The 26,794-nt window shown below is 35.5% G+C and overlaps 1 protein-coding gene and 2 pseudogenes across 1 annotated transcript; all 3 read left to right on the top strand.

Moving 5' to 3' along the window:
- Positions 1 to 1,778: 1,778 nt before the first annotated feature.
- Positions 1,779 to 5,854, top strand: LOC125594772 (glutamate receptor 2.8-like). The gene is made up of 5 exons (XM_048770849.1): positions 1,779 to 2,094; positions 2,769 to 4,015; positions 4,215 to 4,527; positions 4,635 to 5,068; positions 5,159 to 5,854. Exons 1-5 carry the CDS (start codon positions 1,809 to 1,811, stop codon positions 5,744 to 5,746), a joined length of 2,868 nt encoding a protein of 955 aa, XP_048626806.1. The 5' UTR covers positions 1,779 to 1,808; the 3' UTR covers positions 5,747 to 5,854.
- A 601-nt stretch (positions 5,855 to 6,455) lies between these two features.
- LOC106393972 lies at positions 6,456 to 9,379 on the top strand (annotated as a pseudogene).
- Positions 9,380 to 17,046: 7,667 nt separating this feature from the next.
- LOC106393971 lies at positions 17,047 to 24,450 on the top strand (annotated as a pseudogene).
- Positions 24,451 to 26,794: the final 2,344 nt, after the last annotated feature.

The following is a 26,794-nucleotide window of genomic DNA, read 5'->3' as shown; positions in this document are numbered from 1 at the left end:
AAATGGTGGAGACATTTCAAAAATATATGTTCAACATGAAGCCCAACCATTTTTCTACATAATGAACGACATCAACTAACATGTAAGGACATGTAGCAATTATATAAGATCTAAATTTATTGTTATAAACCAATTTATGGTGTCAAATTCGATATTAGCTAACAAAGAATTTATAAGATAATAAACTATGTATCAGATAACATGTCATGTACCAGACAATGTATCCAATAGTAACTGCTAACAAAACATGAACCTAAAAATGGAATATAAAAGTAAGGTTCTGCTAAAGATAAATAATATCTGGTAATTAAGTAAATAGCGAGTAATATAAATGTGTTAGTTATAATAATTTTAGTATTATTATATAAACAACTGAAACAGTTAATTTAAGTGGTCTTCAACAATATTAATACAAAGGAAAATCCAAAAATATATTGATATGAAAAATTAAAAATTTTGGTGATCAATGGAGTATGAGGATTTACAATGAATTAGAACATAGGAAAAAAGAGCGACAAAGTAGAATATAAGTGTGCCCAAAAAAAAGTAGAATATAAGAAGAGAAAGAGAGTGAGAGATAAAATACACAGCACACAAGAAATAATTTTTTTTTGGTTAACACACAAAACATAAACATAAGAAGAGAAAAAAAAAATAGAGAAAAGAAAGAGAGAGGAATTGATTTCACGTGGATGTGAAAAAGAGAAATACTCCCTCCGTTCCTAAAAGATCTATGTTTTAGAATTTTCACACTTTTTAATAAAAATATTAAAATTTAACTATAAGTACATAATTTTTTGTAATTTTATATTTCTTATATTTTTAAACCAATAAGATTTTAAGAAATGCAATTAATGTTCTTGAACTTCACAATTTCTCATTATTAGTTGATAAAAATTGCATTAGAAATATAAAATATGTATCTTTTTGAAACAAAAGTTTTATCTAGAATATAGATCTTTTAGGAACTGATGGAATAAAAGAGTTAAACATAGAAAGAGAGAGAGCCTGAAAGAAAATTAAAAAAATGACCACTTGCATGACACAAACTGACGCACCTATATGATGTATGGATCCATGGCAGATGGGCAAAATGGGAACGAAATTTAGTACGAAAAATGTGAGGGTCGAATGCAAATTAGAGGTTCATTTGGGTGTATACACACCAATTTCTGTATATAATATCTAAAATTAAATATTTATTTATTTTTCTAAATAAAACATATTTAAATATATAGTTCTAAATAAGAAAATTTTCTTTAAATTAGTAAAGCTATAAATTAATAATCTATCGTAATTCCAATACTATTAATTAATTTGTAGAAGCTTTGAATGGTGACCAATAGAAAGAAGATCATTCAATTTCTTACTATTCCTATAAAATTATATTATTTATAAAGAATATTTTTTTCCTTTCCATTTCATTTCATTCGAGATTAATGTTTAGTTATTCGAATTACTACATACAAAATATGCCACTGGAAAGTTCAGAAAAACAAAACTATGTTATTGGAATTGCTACATACAATACTATGATTCATGTATGATAGACCTGGAAAATTTGTAGCTTTGCAAAGCAAAGAGGTTCAGTGTGCGTCATACTTCAAATTTCATCCGACTCTTCCAACCCAATTTTATTGTCCTTTAGTCAACACTAATATTTTTCTTAATAATTCTTTAGACCTTTTCTTTCAGAACCAATTTCGGGTTTAAGAATCTTTCAAACCAAATTATTCCTCTATATATATATATAACAGAAAAGGGAAGTTAAAGAATTACATAAAGTATCCGCGTCCTCAAATCTTGTGATGATGACAAACACCACTACAAAAACTCGTAACACCTTTCTTAGTTACTTTGTTCTGTTCCTTTTGGGATTTGTGGTGATGGATGTTGGTTTAGGACAAAACACAACAAGTAATGAAATAAAAGTAGGTGTAGTTCTTGATCTCAAAACAAACTTTTCCAAGATCTGCCTCACTTCTATTAACATGTCGTTGTCTGATTTCTACCAAACTCATCCTCATTACCGCACAAGACTTGCGCTACACATCAGAGATTCCATGGAAGATATTGTTGAGGCATCAGTTGCAGGTTCTTTACTTTTTTCTGTCTCTTGCTTCTCCGTTACTATTTTTAAGTAAGGGTAACTTGGTATTGTTATTTTTAGTTTTAGTTGAATGAATATTACCTATGAAGTCACGTAACGTCCATACATGATTAGGTACTATTTTCATTGAATCTAAACAATCTTTTAGATGCCTACCGAATCCCAAGTGTGTTCTTGTATAGTATGTGCAATGAGTCTGTTAGATTACTGGTATATGCTTAGAATCTTGCTGAAGATTAGTCTACTCAGAAATCTTTTGATTAACAATCTTCAGTCTCTTTCTATCCAGGAAGTCGTGGTGACTATCGTATGGTCGAGAAAATTCCTATCACTATATTTAAATTATTAAGAATTAATATCCTAATAACATTAGATTATAACGGAATTACAAACTGATTAAAATATATGCTTTTGAAAAACTCTACATGTTGAATATAATAAAAGACTCATAAAACTAGTAAGATTAGACATTTAAAATGTTAAATGCATAAACCAATAACAGCTCATTCTATTAAAAATATTAAAATCCATAAACGAACAACTATATAATTCCATTTATTGTCGTTCTATCTGTAAGCAAGCGTACATTATCTTCTCAGTGGTCCAAACAAAGGATTAACCATTCTTTTCCTTTTTTGTTTGCTTGTGGTGTAAACAGCCTATGACCTAATCAAGAAGGAGCAAGTGAGCGCCATCATCGGACCAAGAAGCTCTATGCAAGCCGAGTTTATGATTAAACTGGCCACCAAATCTCAAGTACCGACCATCACTTTCTCAGCAACGAGCCCTCTACTTAGAACTATCAACAACCCTTACTTCGTCCGAGCCACTATTGACGACTCATTCCAGGCTGAAGCCATTGCGTCCATTGTCAAATCATTTGGGTGGAGAAGCGTCGTCGCCATTTATGTGGACAACGAGTTAGGTCAAGGAATCATGCCCTCCTTGTCAGAGGCTTTAGAAGACGTGGAAGTCCATAGAAGTGTGATCTCTCCAGAGGCTAGCGATGATCATATTCTAAAGGAACTTTATAAACTCAAGACTGAGCAGACAAGGGTATTCGTTATCAACATGGACGCAAGTCTCGGATTCCGGGTTTTGAAGAAAGCTAGAGAAATAGGGATGATGGAGGAAGGGTATGTCTGGTTACTATCAAATGGAATGACCCATATGATGAGAGACAACGGTCGTAGCTTAGAGACTATGCAGGGCTTGTTAGGTGTAAGGAGTTATGTCCCTCAGTCTAAAGAGCGTGAAGATTTCAGTTTGAGATGGAAAAGAAAACTCGAGAAGGAGAACCGGGCGGGGGATGGTACAGAGCCTAATGTTTTCGCATTGTGGGCGTATGATTCGGTCACTGCATTGGCCATGGCGGTAGAGAAAACCAACACAGAGACATATATGAGGACCTACGGTCCACATCTTCTAGAGGCTCTCTCGAATGTAGAATTCAAGGGTTTAGCAGGAGAGTTCAAACTCATTAACCGGCAGCTCGAGTCATCAACTTTTGAGATCATTAATGTTATTGGAGATGAAGAGAGGGTTATCGGATTATGGACACCAAGTAGTGGACTGGTGAATGCAAAATCAAACAAAACAACATCATTTTTAGGCAAGAGGTTTGGGCCAGTAATATGGCCTGGGAACTCGACCGTTGTTCCAAAAGGTTGGGAGATTCCAACAAGCGGGAAGAAGATTAAAGTGGGCGTTCCAGTAAACAGAGGATTCCTAAATTTTTTGGAGATAAAGACGGATCCAATCACTAATGTAACAACTGCAACGGGTTATGCCATAGACATCTTTGAAGCTGCTCTTAAAGAGTTACCATATTCAGTCATTCCTCAATACGGTTTCGAGTCTCCAGGTGATAACTACAATAATTTGGTCTACCAAGTCTCTGAGGGGGTAAGTTCTTTTTATATATTCTAAATGTTTAATTATATAAATTATAAAATAATTTTAAATTGAAATTAAACGATTAATCAATTAGTATAATATATTTACTTTATAAATTTATATCAATGGACTCAAGAATCAGCTATAATATAATATATTAGGCATTTTTCTTTGATTTTTGATTTCCAATAATTGATAAATGAAGCAGAAGTGGGATGCAGTTGTTGGAGATATAACCATCACGTCGAACAGGTCATCATATGTTGATTTCACGTTACCCTACACAGAGTCTGGGGTGTCTATGATTGTGCCGGTGAGGGACAACAAGAACAAAAACGCATGGGTGTTCCTAAAACCTTGGAGCTTAGACCTATGGATCACCACCGGTTGCTTCTTCGTCCTCATTGGGTTTGTTGTGTGGCTGTTCGAACACAGAGTCAACACGGACTTTCGTGGACCGCTTCACCACCAGATCGGGACTAGTGTCTGCTTCTCCTTCTCCACCATGGTTTTTGCCCACCGTAAGTTAAATCATAACGTTAATTATATTATGATTATCATTAAATACAAAAATATAGTTATTACAACTATAACTGGTGATATGGTGAAACTGTGTGTGTCTATATAGGTGAGAAGGTCGTAAGCAATTTAGCAAGGTTTGTGGTGGTCGTCTGGTGCTTTGTGGTGCTTGTGCTCACTCAGAGTTACACAGCGAATCTCACCTCATTTCTGACTGTACAAAGTTTACAACCAACAACCACAAATGTGAAAGATCTCATCAGCAAAGGGGAGTCTGTAGGGTACCAAGTAGGCACATTCGTCTACGATCTTTTAAGAGATCTGAACTTCCCTGAATCACAGCTCAAGCCTTTTGGTTCTGCCGAAGAATGCGACGATCTTCTGTCCAAAGGGACATCAAAAGGTGGTATTGCAGCAGCTTTTGACGAAGTGCCCTACCTTAAGGATATCGTTTCTCAATACTGCTCCAAATATGCAATGGTTGAACCTTCTTTCAAGACTGCTGGTTTTAAACCTTCCTTTAAGACTGCTGGTTTTGGCTTTGTAAGTTCTTTAATTAATATTTATTTTAGTGCATTATGAAAATGGCAACAAAACAAAAGTATTTTATTTTTATTGCTCGCTTATGTGTAGGCATTCCCCAAGAACTCGCCTATGACAGGAGATATCTCAAGGGCTATCTTGAAAGTGACTCAAAGCAAAGAAATGTCACTCATAGAGAACAAGTGGTTCAACCGTCTTAACCTCGCTAGTGATTGTCCTGATCAAGCCACCGCTGATCTTTCATCTAACCGCCTCAGTGTCAGTAGCTTCTGGGGACTGTTTCTGATAGCAGGCGTTGCTTCCTTCTTGGCACTTCTCGTCTTTGTAGCACTCTTCTTGTACGAACATAGGCACACACTATGTAGTAAATCCGAAGGTTCCATATGGAGAAAACTGAAGTCTTTGTTCAGAATCTTTGATGAGAAAGACACAAGGTCGCACACTTTCAAGAGCAATGCGGTTCATAATGTGAGTTCACCTATTACTCCGAGTCCTTCGAATGTGCAGATCAGACCATTGCCACGAAGCATGTCATTAAACAGGGAGTTTGAGCTAAGACGAGCATGTTTCTCCATGAGTAAAGAACGTTTCAGGACGCAACCAAAACATGATAAACATGGAGAATCTGATATTGAATTTGGAGCTGAAAGACAGAGAGAAGCTAAACAAACTCCATAGAAAGTTATGTTGTAAGTTATCAGCTTAAGTTGTTATTAACTTTTACGTATATAAGCTGTATTTATTGTACTTGATATTAATATAACTCAACGGTGTACACTTGACGCATTGAGTAGCAATTGACTAGTTTGGATATCAGAACAATTTATCCCCCATGTATTAAAAGAAAAACATTATAACATTTGAGGTAACAATGTGTTATCACCACAATGAGTCTTAGAATCTTTAGAAAAATATGTTGGTCCATCTAAATATATAATAAGTTTTTTGTTAAACTAACCATAAATTCGTTATTAATGTTTTTCTTTCTTTCCTTAAATAAAAATTACGAAATTGTCTAATATGACTAAAGTATATATGAAAATTGATGATTTTGGATAATAAAGATTTGATAAAAATCAGTGTATTCTCTATCATATTTGTTTACTTTAATTTAATAAAATAAATTAAACAACTACATTAACTATATAATAAAAAATTTAATTTTTATGTATATGTTATATTTTGATTTTTTTAAACGACTATAAATTACTAAAACTATTAAAAGTCTCACATTAAATTTTTTGCGATCCAAGTTTTAAAGATTTTTCGTTATGATAAAATATAAATGATTACAAAATCATATAAGTAAGAAGTATTATTGATAAATTTTTTTTTGAATGAAGTTTAACCAACTGAGCTACAAAAATTTAATAGCTTAGCGATTGACCAATTTCAAATCACACACATTTGCCTACTCTTGATTTTTTTTTTTTTTAATATGGAATGAAATATAACTAAATACACATACTTCATTTTAGTTACTCTCTTTATACCTATTATTGAACTTGTTTTCTAAAATATAATTGAACTTGTTAACCTCTTTATCTATACATTGATAAACTCTACTCATAATCACAAAATAATTTTGATTTTTTTTCTATTAACATGTTGATCCTTTTCAACAAAGAAAAATTAAAGAATGAAATGAAGTAAATATACAAAGAAACTCAGATACCCAAAACTATTTAAAATGGATCAAATAAAAAAGATAAAGCAACAGTACATAAGAAACCTAGTTTGAGAACAATGTCTAGACTCAGAAAGTTATTGATGGATAACTTACTCATAATATTTTCATTTGTGTGTTTCTTGTGTTGCAAGCAGCTTTGGACCTAATCAAGAACGAGAAAGTGAGCGCCATCATCGGACCACGAAGCTCTCTGCAAGCCGAGTTTATGATTAGACTGGCCAACAAATCTCAAGTACCTGTCATCACATTCTCGGCAACAAGCCCTCTTTTGACATCTACCAAGACCCCTTACTTCGTCCGAGCCACTCTTAATGACTTATCACAGGTCAGAGCCATTGCGGCCATTGTCAAATCCTTTGAATGGAGAAGTGTTGTCGCAATTTATGTGGACAACGAATTCGGAGAAGGAATCATGCCATACTTGGCTGACGCTTTACAAGATGTGCATACTTGTATAACGATTAGAAGTGTGATCTCACTGGAGGCTAGCAATGATCAGATTACAAACCAGCTTTACAAGCTCATGACAATGCAGACAAGGGTGTTTGTTGCCCACATGCCACCAAATCTTGGGTTTCGGGTTATTCAGAAAGCTAGAGATATTGGGATGATGGGGGAAGGGTACGTATGGATATTTACAGATGGAATGACGAATTGGATTAGCTCTACCGAACACGTTAGCAGCTTGGAGAAATATAAATGTTGTATGTTCATCCACTTCCATATTAAAAAAGCGATCTCTATAATAAGATTATATAGCTCTATCTTTCGATGTGTGTTTTCTAAAAAAAATCATTAATAAATGAGACAGATGTTCGACGCAGCTGTGGGAGATATAACCATCAGAGCAAATAGGTTTTTGTCTGTTGATTTCACGTTACCATACACAGAGTCTGGTGTGTTTATGTTGGTACCAATGAAGGACATTGAAAACAATACATGGTTTTTTCTTCAACCATGGAGCTTAGACCTATGGGTCACTACCGTTTGCTTCTTCATATTCATTGGGTTTATTGTGTGGATTTTAGAACACAGAGTCAACACCGACTTTCGTGGACCGCCTCACCACCAGATCGGCACTAGTTTCTGGTTCTCCTTCTCCACTATTAATTTTGCCCACCGTAAGTTTACTAAAAGCATTCACTGATGATAAATGCTAAAGCTTATAGACATGCATGCATATTCGTAGTGAGTGAAGAGGTTTGGGTTGCCAATATAATATAATAGATCCCAATTTACTGTCAATACGAGGTTTGCGTGATACATATTAAAGCGTGTGCTGTGTGTATACAGGAGAGAAGGTAGTGAGCAATTTAGCAAGGTTTGTGGTGATCGTCTGGTGCTTTGTGGTGCTTGTGCTGACTCAGAGTTACACAGCAAACCTCACATCTTTCCTTACAGTACAACGGCTTAAACCAGAAGTCACCACTGTGAATGAACTTATAAAAAACGAGGAGATTGTAGGATACCAAAACGGTTCTTTCGTGCTTAAATTTTTGATAAATAAAGGATTTCAAGGTTCTAAACTCAAGGCTTATAATTCTGCTGAAGAATGCCACACGCTTTTGATCACTGGGACATCGAAAGGAGGTATTGCAGCAGCTTTCGATGAGGTGGCTTACCTTAAAGTTATAATTTCTCAGTATTGCAACAAATATGCAATTGTTGAACCTTCTTTTAAGAGTTCTGCTTTTGGCTTTGTAAGTTCTTTCCCTTTCCTTTAACTTTACCTCTACAAAATTACACAATAATATTTTCATTGCTCGCATTAATTAATTTCACTTTAGGTATTTAATATTTTCATTGCTTGCATTAATTAATTTCATGCTCGGTGTAGGTATTCCCCAAGAATTCACCTTTGACGGATGATGTCTCGAGGGCTATCTTGGAAGTGATTGAAAACGATGAAATGCAACAAATCGAGGATAAATGGTTCTTCAAAAAGAGTAACTGTTCTGATCCAACACTCATTCCTTCACACAACCGGCTTAGCGTCAGTAGCTTTTGGGGTCTATTTCTAATAGTAGGTGTTACTTCGCTCTTGGCTCTTCTCGTCTTTGTGGCCTTTTTCTTTATGAGGACTCCGAAATTTCTTTCTGGAGAAAGCTAACGATTTTGGTTAGAAGCTTTGACGAAAAAGACATAAAATCCCACATGTTCAAGGATAGTGCGGTTCATAATGTGAGTTCACCTAGTACTCAATGCACCCCAAGATCTTCAACAATGCAGAACATACCATGGCCACAAAATCCGTCAGAGAACATGGAGTTTGAGCTAAGAAGAGTGTCTCTCGTTCCGAGTGAAGAATTTTTCACTCCACAACTAGAACAAGATGAAGATGAGGAAGCTAATACTTTACGTGAAGTAGAATGAGAAAGAAAGTTTGTTGAAGCAAGAGATTCAGGAAGAAAGTTTGAACTGACGATCCAACACATTTAGAAACGTACTATATTCAATGTATATATAAAAAGCTTGACTTAGATACGGAACCAAGAAGACACAAATGCACAGTACCATTATTTACATTCAAATAAGCGTATATATGTTTACAAAATAGTCATTCAAAAAAATGTATATATATTTACAAAATAATTGTATCATAATAATTACTTAGTGTTTAATTTGCTTTCATTTGTTTTTAACAATAAAAATTTCCTTTCAATCCGAGTTTAAAATAATAAGAAACACATAAATATTTTCCTGTGTGGAATATGCAGATTTATTTATTCATTTTTTTGGACAAGGAAATTAGCAGATTTAATGATGGTATTCTTCCATGCCTTTTTAACACTAAAGACTTCATTCAAAGTAGAGTGAACGGAGGTACAATTCCATACCGAGAATACCATCAGTATATCTGCTAATGTACATAAAACACGTCAAAGGATGCAATTTCAGGCTACTTAATCCTGAATTCAGAAAATGATGACATGATAAGAACTTTTGACAACTTATCATGTTTTTGCAAGTTGTTTGATAAGTTTGTAAGACGAGATATACCCATGTTTGACCATACTTTCAGATACTTGAAGAGTTAGGGAAGGCTAAGAGGATGAAATGGTATGGTAGAATAGAAAGCAGGGGAAGAGTGCTGAGTCCCGAAGCTCTGACAGGCCGAGAGGCATCGAGCCTTGGTGTTGAGATTGAACCTTGATTAAATACTCCAAGAAAAGAAGAATAAAGAAGAGTAGCTTAGAAGAAGCTACAAAGGAATGGAAGAGGAAGAATAAGAAGGAGAAGCTTGGAGCGCAAGCAACAGAGGAAGAAGAAGAAGAAGTAAGACCAACGACAACAACAAGAAGTCAAGGAAGAGACTTGGTTGTAACTAGAAGTTACAACCAGGAGAATAAGAGTAAAGTCTAGTTTGTTTAGTCAAGCCAACAAATGTGTGAAGTGTTGGTTAATGTCTAGCTAGTCTAGAGTTGTTGTTTGAGTTGGTAAGAGTTGTTAGTAGAGTTAAGGCTAAGTTGTAGTAGTTGAAGTGCAAGTGTAGTAGTTAGTAAAAGACTACTATAAGTATGTATGTGTGTGGTGCTGTAAAAGGTATCCAAGTCTAATAAGAAAAAGATTCGGAGAAAGAACAATGTAAACAATTAAAAATAAACTCTCTTCTGTCTCTACAAGAGCAAAGACAAACGTAAATGAGAGAGGGTAAAGAGAGTGTGAGTTTGTGCTTGTGTTAAAGATAAAACACAAGTGAGTACAAGAGAGTGAACGCCAAGCCGAGAGCCAAAATCACAACACTTGGTTAAAACAAAACAAAAAAGTAAAGAAATGTGCAGCCAGAGGACACAAGACAATTTTTCTTTTCTCGATAACTTAAATTTTATTACAAACAGTAGAAACTTTGTGGTTTACCAAGAGGTTTCTATTCTTCTTTGTTGAATTTTTCAAGATATTTATTTTCGCAAGTATCTGGAATTTCTTCTAGTACGTGCTAGCGGACATAACTGCCTCACGTTTCCTATGTATAAACCTTATTTTGCTAGAAGATGAAGCAAAATCTGCGGTCGAACAACAAAGAACACTGAACGACAACTTGAAAGAAGAATGAAATTGGAGACTTTTAAAATCCGTGAACTCATCATTCCTAAACGAATCGAGATCTCGTCAGTCTTTCAAACTTGCATTTTCTTATTCAGTCTTCTTAATACCACAACTTTATTGTAATTTTAATTTTATTCCTTTCTAACGTTTTCGAAAGAAGAATGAAGTTTGACTCATTAGGACTGAGATTAAGCACTTAAGTGAATTGTTTATGAAAATTTTGTTCTTTGTTCTTCTAAGGATATCCTTCAAGAACCGAATGACGTTCTTTGTATTATTAGAAAATGTATGATACGTTTGGCGGATTGATAGCTAAATTACATTATGATGTTTATGTGAAAATAGTTGTTTAATCCTAAGTATATGAGGCATGAAAGAAAACATTTCACTGGTCAATTTTATAAATCTGCATGGTCAATCATTGGAAAGGAGTTTGCGGTGGCAGTACAATCTTTCTCAAAAAAGGTTTTCTCCCCAAAGGTATTAATTCAACAATTCTGGCTCTGATTCCGAAAAAAGACGAGACAGCTCGAATGGGTGATTATCGGCCGATATCATGTTGCAATGTTCTTTACAAAGTTATCTCTAAGATCTTGGCAAACAGAATTAAAAAATTCTCCCAAGCTTCATCTCTCCTAATCAATCAGCTTTCGCGAAGGAGCATCTTCTTATGGAAAATGTTCTTTTAGCTTCTGAATTGGTGAAATGCTATCATAAGAGTACGATCTCTTCAAGGTGCACTGTGAAGATCGATATCTCAAAAGCCTTTGATTCAGTTCAATGGTCTTTCTTGAGATCTATTCTCTCAGCCATTAAGATTCCGAAGAAGTTTGTGGTTTGGATTATGAAGTGCGTTGAGTTGGCTTCTTTTTCAGTACAAATTAATGGTGAGCTAGCGGTTTATTTTAATAGCTCTCGAGGTCTGAGGCAAGGCTGCTCACTGACGTCGCCTTATCTCTTTGTCTTATGTATACAAGTTCTCACAAAACTTATCGATAAAGCACCACAGAGAAAAGGATTGGTTTTCTTCCCTACTGTAAGGATTTGCATCTCACTCATATCTGCTTCGCAGATGATTTATTGGTATTTTCAGATGGTAAGAAGAGTTCCATTGAAGGCATTCTGCAAGTTTTAAGAGATTTGCAGAAATCTCTGGATTGAGCATCAGCTTGGAGAATCAACGCTCTACATCGCAGGGGTTCAAGAAAGTGATCGGACAAGAATTCTGGATCAATTTCCTTTTGACTCCGGTTTGCTCCCAGTCCGATATCTAGGCCTCCCGTTGCTGACTAAAAGAATGACTGCCAATGATTATTCCCCGTTGATTGACCGAATAAAGAAGCACATTACAACCTGGACCGCGAGACAGCTTTCTTTTGCAGGTCGTCTGCAATTAATCAGCACTATAATTCACAGCATCACCAACTTTTGGATGTCGGTTTACAGGCTCCCGAAAAAGTGCATCAAAGAGATTGATCAGCTCTGTGCGTCATTCCTTTGGTCAGGTCCAACAATGAGCCCTCACAAGGCCAAACTTGCTTGGGAGAAAGTTTGTTAACCAAAGGAAGAAGGAGGATTGGGTCTACGATCGCTGGAAGAGATGAATAAAGTAAACTGTCTAAAACTTATCTGGAGAATTCTGTTCGGATAATCTTTGTGGGTACGTTGGATAAATCGTTACTTGGTTCGAAAGGGCTCCTTTTGGAAGGCAAATGATAATAGTTCACCCGGTTCATGGATTTGGAAAAAGCTGTTGAAGTATAGAGAATTGGTGCAGTCTCTCACTAAAGTCGAGATCCAAAGTGGTTCAACCTCCTCCTTTTGGTTCGATGCCTGGTCTCCACTAGGCACGCTGATCGATCTAACTGGAACACCGGGTTGCATTGATCTAGGAATACACATTGATGCCACAGTGGAGCATGCTATTCAATCTTACGTCAACGTCACCATCGAGTGGAGATCCTGATCCTGATCATTCTTCAACTAAGATGTCGGGGTTTGACGAGTTGTGACGACGTTCGGCTTTGGAGAGTAGGGAATACTTACAAGCCTATATTCAACACAAGACAGACTTGGGAATTAATAAGGAGCCGGTCAGAGAAGGTGGAATGGTTCAAATGTCTCTGGTTCTCCGGTGCAACTCCTAAGTACTCGGTTTTGTCTTGGATTGCAGCCCATAATAGGTTGGCTACGGGTGATAGAGTAATAAAGTGGAACCTTCAGACGGATGCTCAGTGTGTTTTGTGTAAGCCTCCAATGGAAACAAGGGAACATCTTTTCTTTAGCTGTCCCTTATCTCAAGAAATTTGGCTGAACTTAACTGGAAAGTTTTTTTTTTTTTTTTAACTTAACTGGAAAATTTCTTGGGCATTGTTATTCAAACGACTGGAGCAGAGTTTTGGAAATACTGATGGATGAGCAAAGAGATCGAACAGACATGTTTCCTTTGAGATATGTCTTTCAAGTCTCGATACACACAATATGGAGAGAAACACCACAGACTACGACTATTCTCATAAAATTCATTGATAAGGTGGTGCGCAATCGAATATCATCACTAAACAGAGGTGTGTGTCGACGGTTTGACAAGGCAATGATGGTCTGGTTTGGCTCTCGTTGAAGAATGAAGACCCGAAGTTTTTCTTTTTCTTTCATTTGCTGTGATTTGCTCTGTTTCATAAATTCCTAAAAGCTTTCTCTACTACAAACCGTTAATCGTATGATGCACATGTTGTAAAAACGACTTTTTGAGATGAATAATTTAACATTCGTAGAAAACGTTATCATAGTATACATGAGTTATTTAATGAAATGTTAAGTTAAATGCTTTTAAGCCGTATGTTGGCTTCGGTCATAATGAATTTTCGGATTGCTGGTTGACTTTGGCAGTGATGGACCTTTGGGTCATATGTTGGCTATGGGCTGCAATGGACTTTTGGGTTGTATGTTGGCTACGGGATATGTGATGAAATTTCGGGTCAAAGGTTAGCTATGGACCAACAAGCAGTGATGGACCGATATGTCGTGATGGACCATTCGATCACATGCTTGCTTCGGCCATGACAGACCTTTTAATCGCAGGTTGGCTTCGGCCGTGATGAATCTTTGGACTGTAGGTGACCTTCAGGCTGAAAATGTATATGAAAGACTAAGTAGTAAGAAATGTGTGAAATGACTAAGTAGTAAGAAAATAGTTAAGTTTATAATATTGAATATGTAGAAATGAATGATAATGATTATTGGGCTGTATATGGACGGTTCCTAACTGTTTATTTTATAGGTCTATGCCTTCTTTTGTAATACCGGTGAAAATTAGTTGTATGAACATGAGCTCGAGGTTATTGAAACCATCGGGACTTGGGTGCATGAACTTGGAGTATTACTTTTTGGGAGTTTTCAAACATTATTATTACAGTGCACGGTATACACCATTGCCACGAAGTCCCCAGTCCGTCACCAATTAGGGAGTTTGTGTCAATAAGAGTGTCTTGCAACGCGAGCAGAGAGCTTTTGAACCTGCAACCGGCACAAGATGAAGATGAGAAATTTTCTATTTAATATGAAATAAAGAGAAGTTGCAAAAGTGCATGACAGGTTTGCCACTTTGTTTTCGATTTTAATAGTATTGTTTTTGTCCAACCAATATGTTGAGTTTAAACTTATCATAGATAAAATCTTGTATTCATATTCGTATGTTTATTTACAAACTTACGTCAATACGAGTTTTATATTCGCAATCAATTTTTTTTTTAATAATCGGGAGCATCCCGGATCTATGGAAGGGCTTAAACTATTCCATAGTGCCAAGTGCAAAAAAAAAACAATTCTTTTGAAAGTTTAATTTGAAATATCATGTTTTAAAAATAAGATAACAAACTTGTTGATTTATTTTTTTGGAAGGACTAGGAAGTGTTGAGTCTGAAGTCTCCTACATCTCTATAATATGAGACCCAGACCATGTTAAAAATTAGTTATCTTCAGAACATATAAAGTGTTTCAGTGGTACCTAAAGCTTGAAGAGACTATTGTTCAAGCCTCAACAAGGACGTGGGTGGTTTAAATAGCTTTCTTCTAACAAATTTAACGTGGTCCAGTGGTAAGATCAAAAGCTTGAGAGAACAGAGAAAATTAATAAAGACAGATTATATGGACATAAGTTTGTAACCAAATTATCTCTTAGAATTGGATATTTCTCCTTCAGCCTCTGACCCCAATGTAAAACCACTCGACGTCCTTCACTTATCCTTGATGAATTAAAAGCCGGACCAAATGCATTTGTATACTACAAAGACCTAAGTGACTTGAGTCAAGTCTATACAATTGCGAAAGCCTTGACCTACGTAACGTACATGTAGATTCGACATGTCCATACAAAATCAAATGTGCGGTGATCTTTTGGTATTGATGTCTCTTTTTAGTGTTTGGAAAAAAATGTTGACAATATTAAATATTAGTTTTGGATTTCCCCACACCGAACGTCATTATGTCTTATTGACGGAGAAGATGTGGTGGTCCTCCAACGGTCACCACATTGTGTTTGATTATATAACATACCCAAACACACGTTGAAAAAAACGAGACTTTGTTCTGGTGCATTGAAATTGGTAATAAATTCTTTTATCAAAAATATATTAAAATAGTATATATGTATATATATATATATGCTCAAAATAAAGCATGTAGCCAGTCCATATTAGAATTGTCCAAATTTCTTTTCTTTTACACAATTCCATTTCACTCTTTTATCAATTCTAGTAATCATCTTCTACTTCTTTTTGGCTCCAGTCTGCTAGTATTACAAAATGATTGAATCTCATAATCATATCACAAAACTATTTTATATATCATATCTTAAAATAAAAGCAAGATAACTAACTACTCGAGAAAAAAAGAATATGAAATATTAAAGAAGATAAACAGGTGATTATATAAAAACAATTAAAACAATTAATATATATATATATATATATATATATATATATATTTGTAAATTAACAAAATAATCTAAATAAATATATAATCCCCGCTAATAAACTGTAATTCCTAAGATCTAAACTCTAAGGTTAACTCCAATGAGACTCCAAAACAGGGATTCCAAAAATTATACAATACCCACCCAATTTGGTATTTTGTGAATAATGTTACACTTACTCTCCAACAAATACTAAAAAAAAATATTTATTGTGTTATATTTAATAAAGGAGTTAAATTATTATTTCTTATCAGTTTAAACTTATAAGTAAACATATATAAATTAGTTAGAATAAAATAAAAAAATAAATTAGTTATAACAAAACATAAATAAATTAGTTAAAACAAAAATTTATATAAATCTAAATAAACATTGAAATAATAAAATTATATTGTTTTAACAAATAAACATACAATCTAAATATAATAAATTATAATGACTCATTACAAATAATTAAAATATCAAAATTATTAAAGAAACAGACAATTTAATCTTATCCGTATGCTTCTCTGTGATGTTTAAGATTTTCTTTTGTGTTTAGAATGTTTTCAAGTTTATTTAATCAATTTCGTTGTTTTCTGGAATTTATATACAAAATCTTATCTTTATTTGATATTTTGTATGTATAGTGTTCGTCCTTTTGAAAAAATTTATAACTTGAAATTTAGAAATATAAACTAATTGAAGGAACTTATTTACCTTATAGTTTTGCAAGCTAATCTATCCAACTGAGTGTTGTTAAAAAAAGAGAAGTTTAAAAAATATATCTCCATCTGAGATTAATATTTAACTATTCGAATTACTACATACTAAACTATGCCACTGGAAATTTCGAAAGAAAAAACTATGCCACTGGAATTACTACATACACAAATATTATTTATGTAATCAGAGACTTGGAAAATTTGTAGCTTTGCTTTGCAAAAAAATTCTGCCTGCCTCGTATTTCAAATTTCATTTGACTTTTTCCAACCCATTTTTATTGTCCTTTAGTTAACACCCTTGTTCGAAAACTCGGGCGAGGAGCCGAGTAATCGTCCGAATAATCGCTACACGGTAGGTGGCCGTGGCGAATCAGACCTCGGCGGTAGCATTAGGGGGTAGCCGTATAGTTTCCATGTTTTAGCCGCCTAGAACGAATTATAACGAAACACGTCCGTGTAATTAACATCACGATTCAACTTTTTTAAAAAAATCAACGGAAAACTCACTTTTAATTAATTTTCAAGTACAAAAATAAATGTTTAGTTGAGAATCTAGAGTAATCAGGTTAAAAACATCATCAAACCAGTGAAAAATGTTAAGAATTTTTTTTTTTTTAAAGGTAAAGTGGAAAAATTGGGTTTCTGTTCGACAGAGAGAGGTGAGAAGAAGGGGACGATGACATTATAGTAATTTCGCATTGACTTACAATTAGAAAAATTAACCTCTACCTACCTTCGAACCCGTGAGTAAATAAGCATATTAAAACACCTAAACCACTAGATCACAGTACAATCTTTGTATCGCTCTACATATACTTTTTTAATACAATTTACTAAAAACATTGAAAGTAAATAACACTCTGATCACCTCGAACCCATGATAGTTCATGCCATACTAATGACCAAACCACTAGAGTATGATAATATACGTATAAATGAAGTATTATAAATATAAAAATACAAAAAATTCCTCCCCGTGTACTTCCCGATTTTTTCCCGCTTTTCCAATAAATTGCTAGGCCCGGGTGCACCACACGCGTAGCGCCTAGCGAGTTTCAGAAGAACAAGGGTTAACACTAATGTTTTTAATAATAATTCTTTAAGACTTCTTCTTTTAGAACCAATTTTGGGTTCAAGACTCTTCCAAACCAATTCATTCCTCTATATATATAACAGAAAAGGGAAGTTAAAGAATCACATAATTATCCGTGTCCTCAAATCTTGTGATGATGACAAACAACACTACAAAAACTCGTAACACCTTTCTTAGTTACTTTGTTCCGTTCCTTTGGGGATTTGTGGTGATGGATGCTGGTTTAGGACAAAACACAACTAGTGATGAAATAAAAGTAGGAGTAGTTATTGATCTCAAAACAAACTTTTCCAAGATCTGCCTCACTTCAATTAACATGTCGTTGTCCGATTTCTACCAAACTCATCCTCATTACCGCACAAGACTTGCTCTTCACGTCAGGGATTCCATGGAAGATATTGTTGAGGCATCAGCTGCAGGTTGTTTACATTTTCTGTCTCTTGCTTCTCCGTTACTATTTTTTGGGTAAGGGGATAATTCGGTATAGTTATATTTAGTTTTAGTTAAATGAATACTGCCTATGAAGTTAGGTAACCTCCAGACTTGATTAGGTACTATTTTCATTGAATCTAATCAATCTTATAAGTGCCTACTGAAAGTCCTTAGTGTGTTCTTGTGTGGTATGTGCAACGAGTCTGTTAGATTACTATTAATAATCTACTTGTGGTATATGCTTAGAATCTTGCTGAAGATTAGTCAACTCTAAAAGAAATCCCTACCACTATAAATGAAATATTAAGAATTAATATCCTAATAACATTAGATTATAATAGAATTACAGAACTGATTAAAAATACTATTTTTCAACGTCTGAATAACTCTAGATGTTGAACAGAATAAAAGAATAATAAAACTAGTAACAATAGACTTCGATATTGTAAAATGCATAAACCAATAACAGCTAATTCTACTAAAAATATTAAAATCTATAAACGAACAAATAAGTCCATACTTACGTTCAATATTGCCGTTCTATCTTCTCAGTGGTCCAAACAAAGGATTAACCATTCTTTTTCTTTTTCTTTTTTGTTTGCTTGTGGTGTAAGCAGCCTATAACCTAATCAATAACGAGAAAGTGAGGGCCATCATCGGACCAAGAAGCTCTATGCAAGCCGAGTTTATGATTAAACTGGCCACCAAATCTCAAGTACCGACCATCACTTTCTCAGCAACGAGCCCTCTACTTAGAACTATCAACAACCCTTACTTCGTCCGAGCCACTATCGACGACTCATTCCAGGCTGAAGCCATTGCGTCCATTGTCAAATCATTTGGGTGGAGAAGCGTCGTCGCAATTTATGTGGACAACGAGTTAGGTCAAGGAATCATGCCCTCCTTGTCAGAGGCTTTAGAAGACGTGGAAGTCCATAGAAGTGTGATCTCTCCAGAGGCTAGCGATGATCATATTCTAAAGGAACTTTATAAACTCAAGACTGAGCAGACAAGGGTATTCGTTATCAACATGGACGCAAGTCTCGGATTCCAGGTTTTGAAGAAAGCAAGAGAAATAGGGATGATGGAGGAAGGGTATGTCTGGTTACTATCAAATGGAATGACCCACATGATGAGACATAACGGTCGTAGCTTAGAGACTATGCAGGGCTTGTTAGGTGTGAGGAGTCATGTCCCTCGGTCCAAAGAGCGTGAAGATTTCAGTTTGAGATGGAAAAGAAAATTCCAGAAGGAGAACCGGGCGGGGGATGGTACAGAGCCTAATGTTTTCGCATTATGGGCGTATGATTCGAAGAAGTTCTTCTCAATATGCATGACATCTAAATTATGCCGCAATAGATGACTCTCCCAATATGGCAGATCCCACAAAATACTCTTTTTGTGCCAGTTATATAGCTCTCCAACCTCATTGACTCGAATGTTTTCATGTCCACCTACATCTGGCATCCTTTCTGCATCAAAATACCTAAACTGCTTCAACAAATCTTTCCCACTAACTTCCTCAGGTGGACCATCAAACACCTGCTTGTTCTTCGTAAACGAAGTCTTACTCATGCGGTATGGATGATCAGGTGGTAGAAATCGTCTGTGACAGTCAAACCAACACGTTTTCCTTTCGTTCTTTAGTTGGAAAGCATCTGTGTCATCTTGACAATATGGACATGATAGCTTCCCATGTGTTGTCCATCCAGATAACATACCATATGCTGGAAAGTCACTTATTGTCCACATAAGTACTGCCTGCATCTGAAAGTTTTCTTTGCACGAAACATCGTATGTCTCAAAACCATGCGCCCATAGTTGTTGCAACTCATATATCAGTGGTTGAAGAAACACATCTAGTGATCTTTTAGGATGATCTGGCCCGGGGACGAGAATTGAGAGAAACAAAAACTCTCGTCGCATGCACAAGCTCGGCCGTAAGTTGTACGGTGTCACAATAACTGGCCATAGAGAATACTGTCTTCCATGCTTTCCAAATGGGCTGAAACCATCAGTAGATAATCCAAGATAAACATTTCTTCTCTCTTCCGCAAATTCTGGATATGTTGACTGGAAATGTTTCCAAGCCTTCGCATCTGAAGGATGTCTAATCTCACCATTTGTGGAATGCTCTGCATGCCATCTCATTGCTTTTGCTGTGCGCTCACACTGATACAACCTCTTCAATCTTTCCGTCAAAGGCAAATACCACATTCTTTTGAATGGGATCGGAACTCTTCCCCTCGTCTCCTGATAACGAGGTTTCCCACAAAATTTGCATACATTCTGTGTCTCATCCGCTCTCCAGTAGATCATGCAGTTGTCAATACCTACATCTATCACTTCATACGGTAGTTGAAGACCTGCAACAAGTTTCTGAACCTCGTAGTATGAACCCGGTGCAAGGTTATCCTCAGGTAGAATACCTTTGACAAAATCAGTAATCGCATCCATACATTCTTCAGCCAAATTATAGTCTGTCTTAATACCCATTAATCTAGTTGCAGATGATAAGACTGAATGACCATCTCTACAATTTTGATACAAGGGTTGTTTTCCTGCATCCAACATGTCAAAAAATCTCCTAAATTCGGGATTTGGTTCTTCCCCTCTATAATGATCATGTACCATCTGCTCAGTACCTACACCATAATCTATATCCGTTCTAGATTCTTCTAACCTAATATCAGGCTGAAATTCACTAACAGGCTGAGGTTCGCTAGTACTACCATATTCATAACCAGTTTCCCCATGAAGGTACCAAACTTTATAATTACGTGAAAACCCTTTCATATACAAATGAGTACAAACATCAAATTCTTTTATAACCTTATTATTATTGCAAGAAGAGCAGAGACATCTTAACATACCACTTTTTGCATCCGATTGCTGTTGAACAAGCCTCATGAATTCTCTAATCCCTTGAACGTATTCTTCCGTAAGCAAATTGGTGTTCGGATCCAAATGAGGTTTATCCATCCACGAACGATAATAAACTTCTGAAGACATGATTTTCACGGAATTGTTATGACTAAAGAGAATGAAGAGAGAATGAAGTGTGAATGAGTTGAATGAGGAGGGGTTGTATTTATAGGAAATTGCTTACGGTCCTCCGACGACTTTCCGACGTAATTCCGACGGATGTAAAGCAGTCCGTCGGAATTCCGTCGGTATTGTCCAATCTCAAACGGCTATACAACGATCATATATATTTGTCGGCAACGGTCACATGGTTCGTCGGAAATTCGTCGGAAAATTCCGACGGAATTCCGACGACTTTACTGTTAATCGGAATGTCGTCGGAAATTCGTCGGAATATACCGACGAACTTCCGACGACTACAACGGTTACATTTTTTATCGGAATGTCGTCGAAAAGTCGTCGGAAAATTCCGACGACCCTTGTTTCGTCGGAAATTAGTCGGTAATCCGTCACAAATGTCCGACGACATTGATGTCCGTCGGAACCTCCGTCGGAATTCGGCGTGTTTTCTTGTAGCGTCGAGTCATCAACTTTTGAGATAATCAATGTTATCGGAGATGAAGAGAGGATTATCGGATTATGGACACCAAGTAGTGGACTGGTGAATGCAAAATCAAACAAAACGACATCATTTTTAGGCAAAAGGTTTGGGCCAGTAATATGGCCTGGGAACTCGACCGTTGTTCCAAAAGGTTGGGAGATTCCAACAAGCGGGAAGAAGATTAAAGTGGGTGTTCCAGTAAACAAAGGATTCCTCAATTTTGTGGAGATAAAGACAAATCCAATCAGTAACCTAACAACCGTAAGGGGTTATGCCATAGACATCTTTGAAGCTGCTCTTAAAGAGTTACCATATTCAGTCATTCCTCAATACGGTTTCGAGCCTCCAGGTGATAACTACAATGATTTGGTCTACCAAGTCTTTGACGGGGTAAGTTCTTTTTTATATATTCTAAATGTTTACTTATATACAAATAGACCTATAACTAATTAAATATAACTATATATACAAATATCACATGTCTAATTAAAACAACATAATATTATTTATATAAATTATAAAATAGTTTAAAATTAAAATTAAACTATTAACCAATAATCATAATATATTTACTTTATAAATAATTTTTCTTTGATGTCTGATTTCCAATCCCCTATATATTATTTGTGAAACATTACAACTTCTTTTTGTAGCCACATGTCATCACTAGGATGATTCTTAGAATTACTAGAGAAATAGGTTGATCCATCTAATTATATAATAAACTTTTTATTAAACTAACCATAAATTCATTATTAATGTCATTTATTATTTCCTTAAATAAAGATTACGAAATTGCCTAATGTGGGTAAAGTATATATGACAATTAATGATTTTGAATAATAAAGATCTGATAAAAAAAATGTATCTTCTATCAAATTTTTTTAATTTAAAACTATTAAAATAACTTAAAAAAAACAAAATAACCATATTATAAAAATTAAGATTTTTCTGTATATTTTATATTTTGAATTTTAAAAAATAACAATAAATTAGTAAAACTGTTAAAAGTCACACATTCAAATTTTGCGATCCATAGTTTAAAATTTTTGTTATGACAAAATACAAATGATTACAAAATCATATAAGTAAAAGTCTAATTTAATTAATCATTAAGATTTAAAATATATATGTATATATATATATATCATTCTAAATTAAACTATAAACCATATTGAATAAATAAATATTTTAGTTTCAAAATTTACTTTAAATAATTGTTTTTGATAAAAGTTTTGAACTAACATTGATAAATTTTTAAATTATCAATTACTAAAATTATTAATCCCACAATGAAAATTTTGTTATCAGTAATTTAAAGTTTTTGCTATTAAAGATACACATGATAAAAAAAACATATGAGTAGAAAACATCATTAAAAAAAAATAGACATTAATATTATAAATATACTATGTATGTTAATATCATTTAAATTTAATTACATATCCTATCAAATTTTTTTTAAAATTGTTTGGATTAATAAAATTGATTTATACGTTCGCACCAATTTAATTATATATGTAATAGTTACTGACTTTTAATTATTTAATATATATTTATTATTTCATAATATGTAAGAACATATAATACATAAAATAATTTATATATATAATTTTTATCTCGCGCAAAGTGCGGATCTTAATCTAGTAATTGATAAATGAAGCAGAAGTGGGATGCAGTTGTTGGAGATATAACCATCACATCGAACAGGTCATCATATGTTGATTTCACGTTACCGTACACAGAGTCTGGAGTGTCTATGATTGTGCCGGTGAGGAGCAACAAGAACAAAAACTCATGGGTGTTCCTAAAACCTTGGAGCTTAGACCTATGGATCACCACTGGTTGCTTCTTCGTCTTCATTGGGTTTGTTGTGTGGCTGTTCGAACACAGAGTCAACACAGACTTCCGTGGACCTCCTCACCACCAGATCGGCACTAGTGTCTGCTTCTCCTTCTCCACCATGGTTTTTGCCCACCGTAAGTTGTTACACTTATCAATAATCCATGTATAACATATGTTAAACTTTATTACGATTTATATAAATATTTTTTAACAAGAAACAGTATTGTAGTGATATGGTGAAATTGTGCGTGTGATAGGTGAGAAGGTAGTGAGCAATTTAGCAAGGTTTGTGGTGGTCGTCTGGTGCTTTGTGGTGCTTGTGCTAACTCAGAGTTACACAGCGAGTCTCACCTCATTTCTGACGGTACAAAGTTTGCTTCCAACAGCCACAAATGTGGAAGATCTCATCAGAAGTGGGGAGTCTGTAGGGTACCAACAGGGCGGTTTCGTTAAAGATATTCTGCTAGGTCTGAAATTTTTTGAATCACAGCTCAAGCCTTTTGGTTCTGCCGAAGAATGCGACGATCTATTGTCCAAAGGGACATCAAAAGGTGGTATTGCAGCAGCTTTTGACGATGTGCCCTACCTTAAGGATATCGTTTCTGAAAACTGCTTCAAATATGCAATGGTTGAACCTTCCTTCAAGACGGCTGGTTTTAAACCTTCCTTTAAGACCATCATTAACTCAGGGTTCTTAGTACATGGTTCTTAGCAGAATATAAGAATCCGACTCTTAACTTTTAACTGAAAAAGTTAAGAGTCGGCTCTTAAATCTCTTATTTAAGAGCCGACTCTTAGCATTTTCAGTTAAAAATTAAGAGTCGGGTTCTTATATTCCGCTAAGAGCCCCGTCCTAAGAACCCCCGTTAATGATGCTCTAAGACTGCTGGTTTTGGCTTTGTAAGTTCCTTAATATTTATTTTTATTAATTTACAAAATTGGCAACAAAAACATCAGTATTTTATTTTTATTGCTCGCTTATGTGTAGGCATTCCCTAAGAACTCGCCTATGACAGGAGATGTCTCAAGGGCTATCTTGAAAGTTATTAGTAAAATAACATAATTCTCATTAATTAAAACTGACTGTACACTTGAGTATATATACTGTATCCAACTAACTGTACAGGACAATATACGTAAAACATATTTACAAAGACTCTATATACTATAATAGTCCCCCTCAAGATGGGACGAAAATGTTCAGTAGACCCATCTTGCCAAACAACCGCTTGAACTGAGCAGGGTAAAGAGGCTTTGTAAACGGGTCAGCTAGCTGCAAGTCAGTCCGTACATGAAGAAGTTTAAACAAACCTGCAACTAACCAGTCACGAACATTATAGCAGTCAATCTCAACGTTCTTAGTACGTTCATGAAACACAGTATTATGCGCGATGTGAATCGCAGCTGTGTTGTCACAGAACAACAGTGTGGACTTGGACAAGGGAATACGCAGCTCCTTAAGAAAGTTCGTAAGCCAGAGAATCTCATCAGTAACAACAGAGAGACTCCGATATTCAGCTTCTGCGGTACTTTTCGAAACCACCTGTTGTTTCTTCGACTTCCAAGTGATAAGAGATGTACCAAGAGATATGCAATGACCCGAGGTTGATCTTCGAGTGTCTTGACACGATCCCCAATCAGCATCAGCAAATGCTTGTATTTGAAGTTCAGCTTTAGAGGAATAAAACAGACCTTGACCAACGGTTCCTTTGATGTAATGCAGAATCTTGAGCACCGCTGTGAGATGACTCTGACGTGGAGCACAAGAGAACTGACTAAGCTTGTTCACAGCAAAGGTGATGTCGGGTCTCGTGATTTGAAGATACATGAGACGACCAATAAGACATCGATATGCCTCAGCGTCAACTAGAGCACCACCTTCTTCTTTAGAGAATTTAATAGAAGGATCCATTGGAACGCTTGATGGTTTGCAGCCAAGAAGACCTGTCTCATCAAGTAAATCTAAAGCATATTTTCGTTGACAGACATGAATTCCATCTGATGATCTAGCTATTTCCAAGCCAAGGAAGTACTTCATCGGACCCAAGTCACGGAGCTTGAAATGGTGCTTTAGCTGTTGCTTTAACAAATCCACCTCAGAATCAGTATTGCTGACAATAACAATATCATCGACATAGACAATGACGCAGAGGAAAAGAGCATCCGTGATCTTGATGAAACACGTGTGATCAGAATGTGTCTGTATGAAGCCCAAAGATGTCAAAGTAGTAGAGAATTTAAGAAACCACTGACGTGAAGCTTGCTTGAGGCCATAGAGAGACTTTTGAAGTTTACAAACAGGGTTAGGAGGAAGAGAGTCCCCCTTACGATCAGCATATCCTGGAGGTAACTTCATATAAATCTCCTCATGTAAATCCCCATTAAGGAAGGCGTTTGAGATATCCAACTGATGAAGAGAGAAATTGTAGATGGCCGCAAGAGAAAGCAAAAGCTTAACAGTGGTTAACTTGACAACGGGAGAGAAGGTTTCAAGATAACCAACCCCTTCTTGTTGAGTGTACCCTTTAGCAACAAGTCTTGCTTTGTACCTTTCAACAGTGCCATCTGCATTAAACTTCACCTTAAAAACCCATTTGCAACCAATAGGAGTCTTATCAGGTGGGAGTGTACAGATGGTCCATGTATCTGTTCCTTCCAAAGCATCAATTTCATTATCCATCGGATCATCCCAACCAGAAGTTTCTTTGCCTCAGTATAGGTTCGGGGTTCTTTGATTTTGTCAATGGAAACGAGAAAAGAAAGATATAAAGGAGAAACTTTGCCATAAGCAAGAAAAGATGAAATTTCATGAAGGGTTGAAGATCCCACTGAATGACAGTAGTAATCTTGAAGATAAGCAGGCTTTTTAGTCTTCACGTGTGATGTCTGAACGAAAGGTTCAGAATCATCAATTATAGGATCCGCGAAAGGCGAAATCTCTATAGACGATGCAGGAACAGAGGTCTCTGCATCAGAGCGTTTTTGTGTCACAGGAGACGTTGGATTAAGATCAGGAAAGAAAGTAGATGAATCTGAATCTAAATCTAATCCAACAAAAGGAAAAAGCTCTTCATGAAAGACAACATGACGAGAGACCGGGATAGAGTGAGTCTCAAGGTCGAGGAGCTTGTATCCTTTGACACCCGAAGGATATCCAAGAAAAATACAAGCTCGAGCTCGGGGATCAAACTTTGTTCTGCCTTTGGGTGAAGTAGATGCGTAGCAGAGACAAAAAAAATTTTAAGAAGATTGTAATCAGGAATATTTTTAGTGATGATCTCATAAGGACTTTTATTTTTGAGAATAGGAGATGAAAGACGATTAATCAGATGAACTGCAGTGAGAATGCAGTCACCCCAATAAGGAAGAGGAATATGAGATTGAAAAAGAAGAGATCTAGCAACATTAAGAATGTGC

This window comes from Brassica napus, assembly GCF_020379485.1.
Source record: "Brassica napus cultivar Da-Ae chromosome C4 unlocalized genomic scaffold, Da-Ae chrC04_Random_30, whole genome shotgun sequence".
Classification (NCBI taxonomy): Eukaryota; Viridiplantae; Streptophyta; class Magnoliopsida; order Brassicales; family Brassicaceae; genus Brassica; species Brassica napus.
The sequence above is the reverse complement of the archived record's forward strand: the minus strand, read 5'-3'. Positions and strand labels throughout refer to the sequence as shown.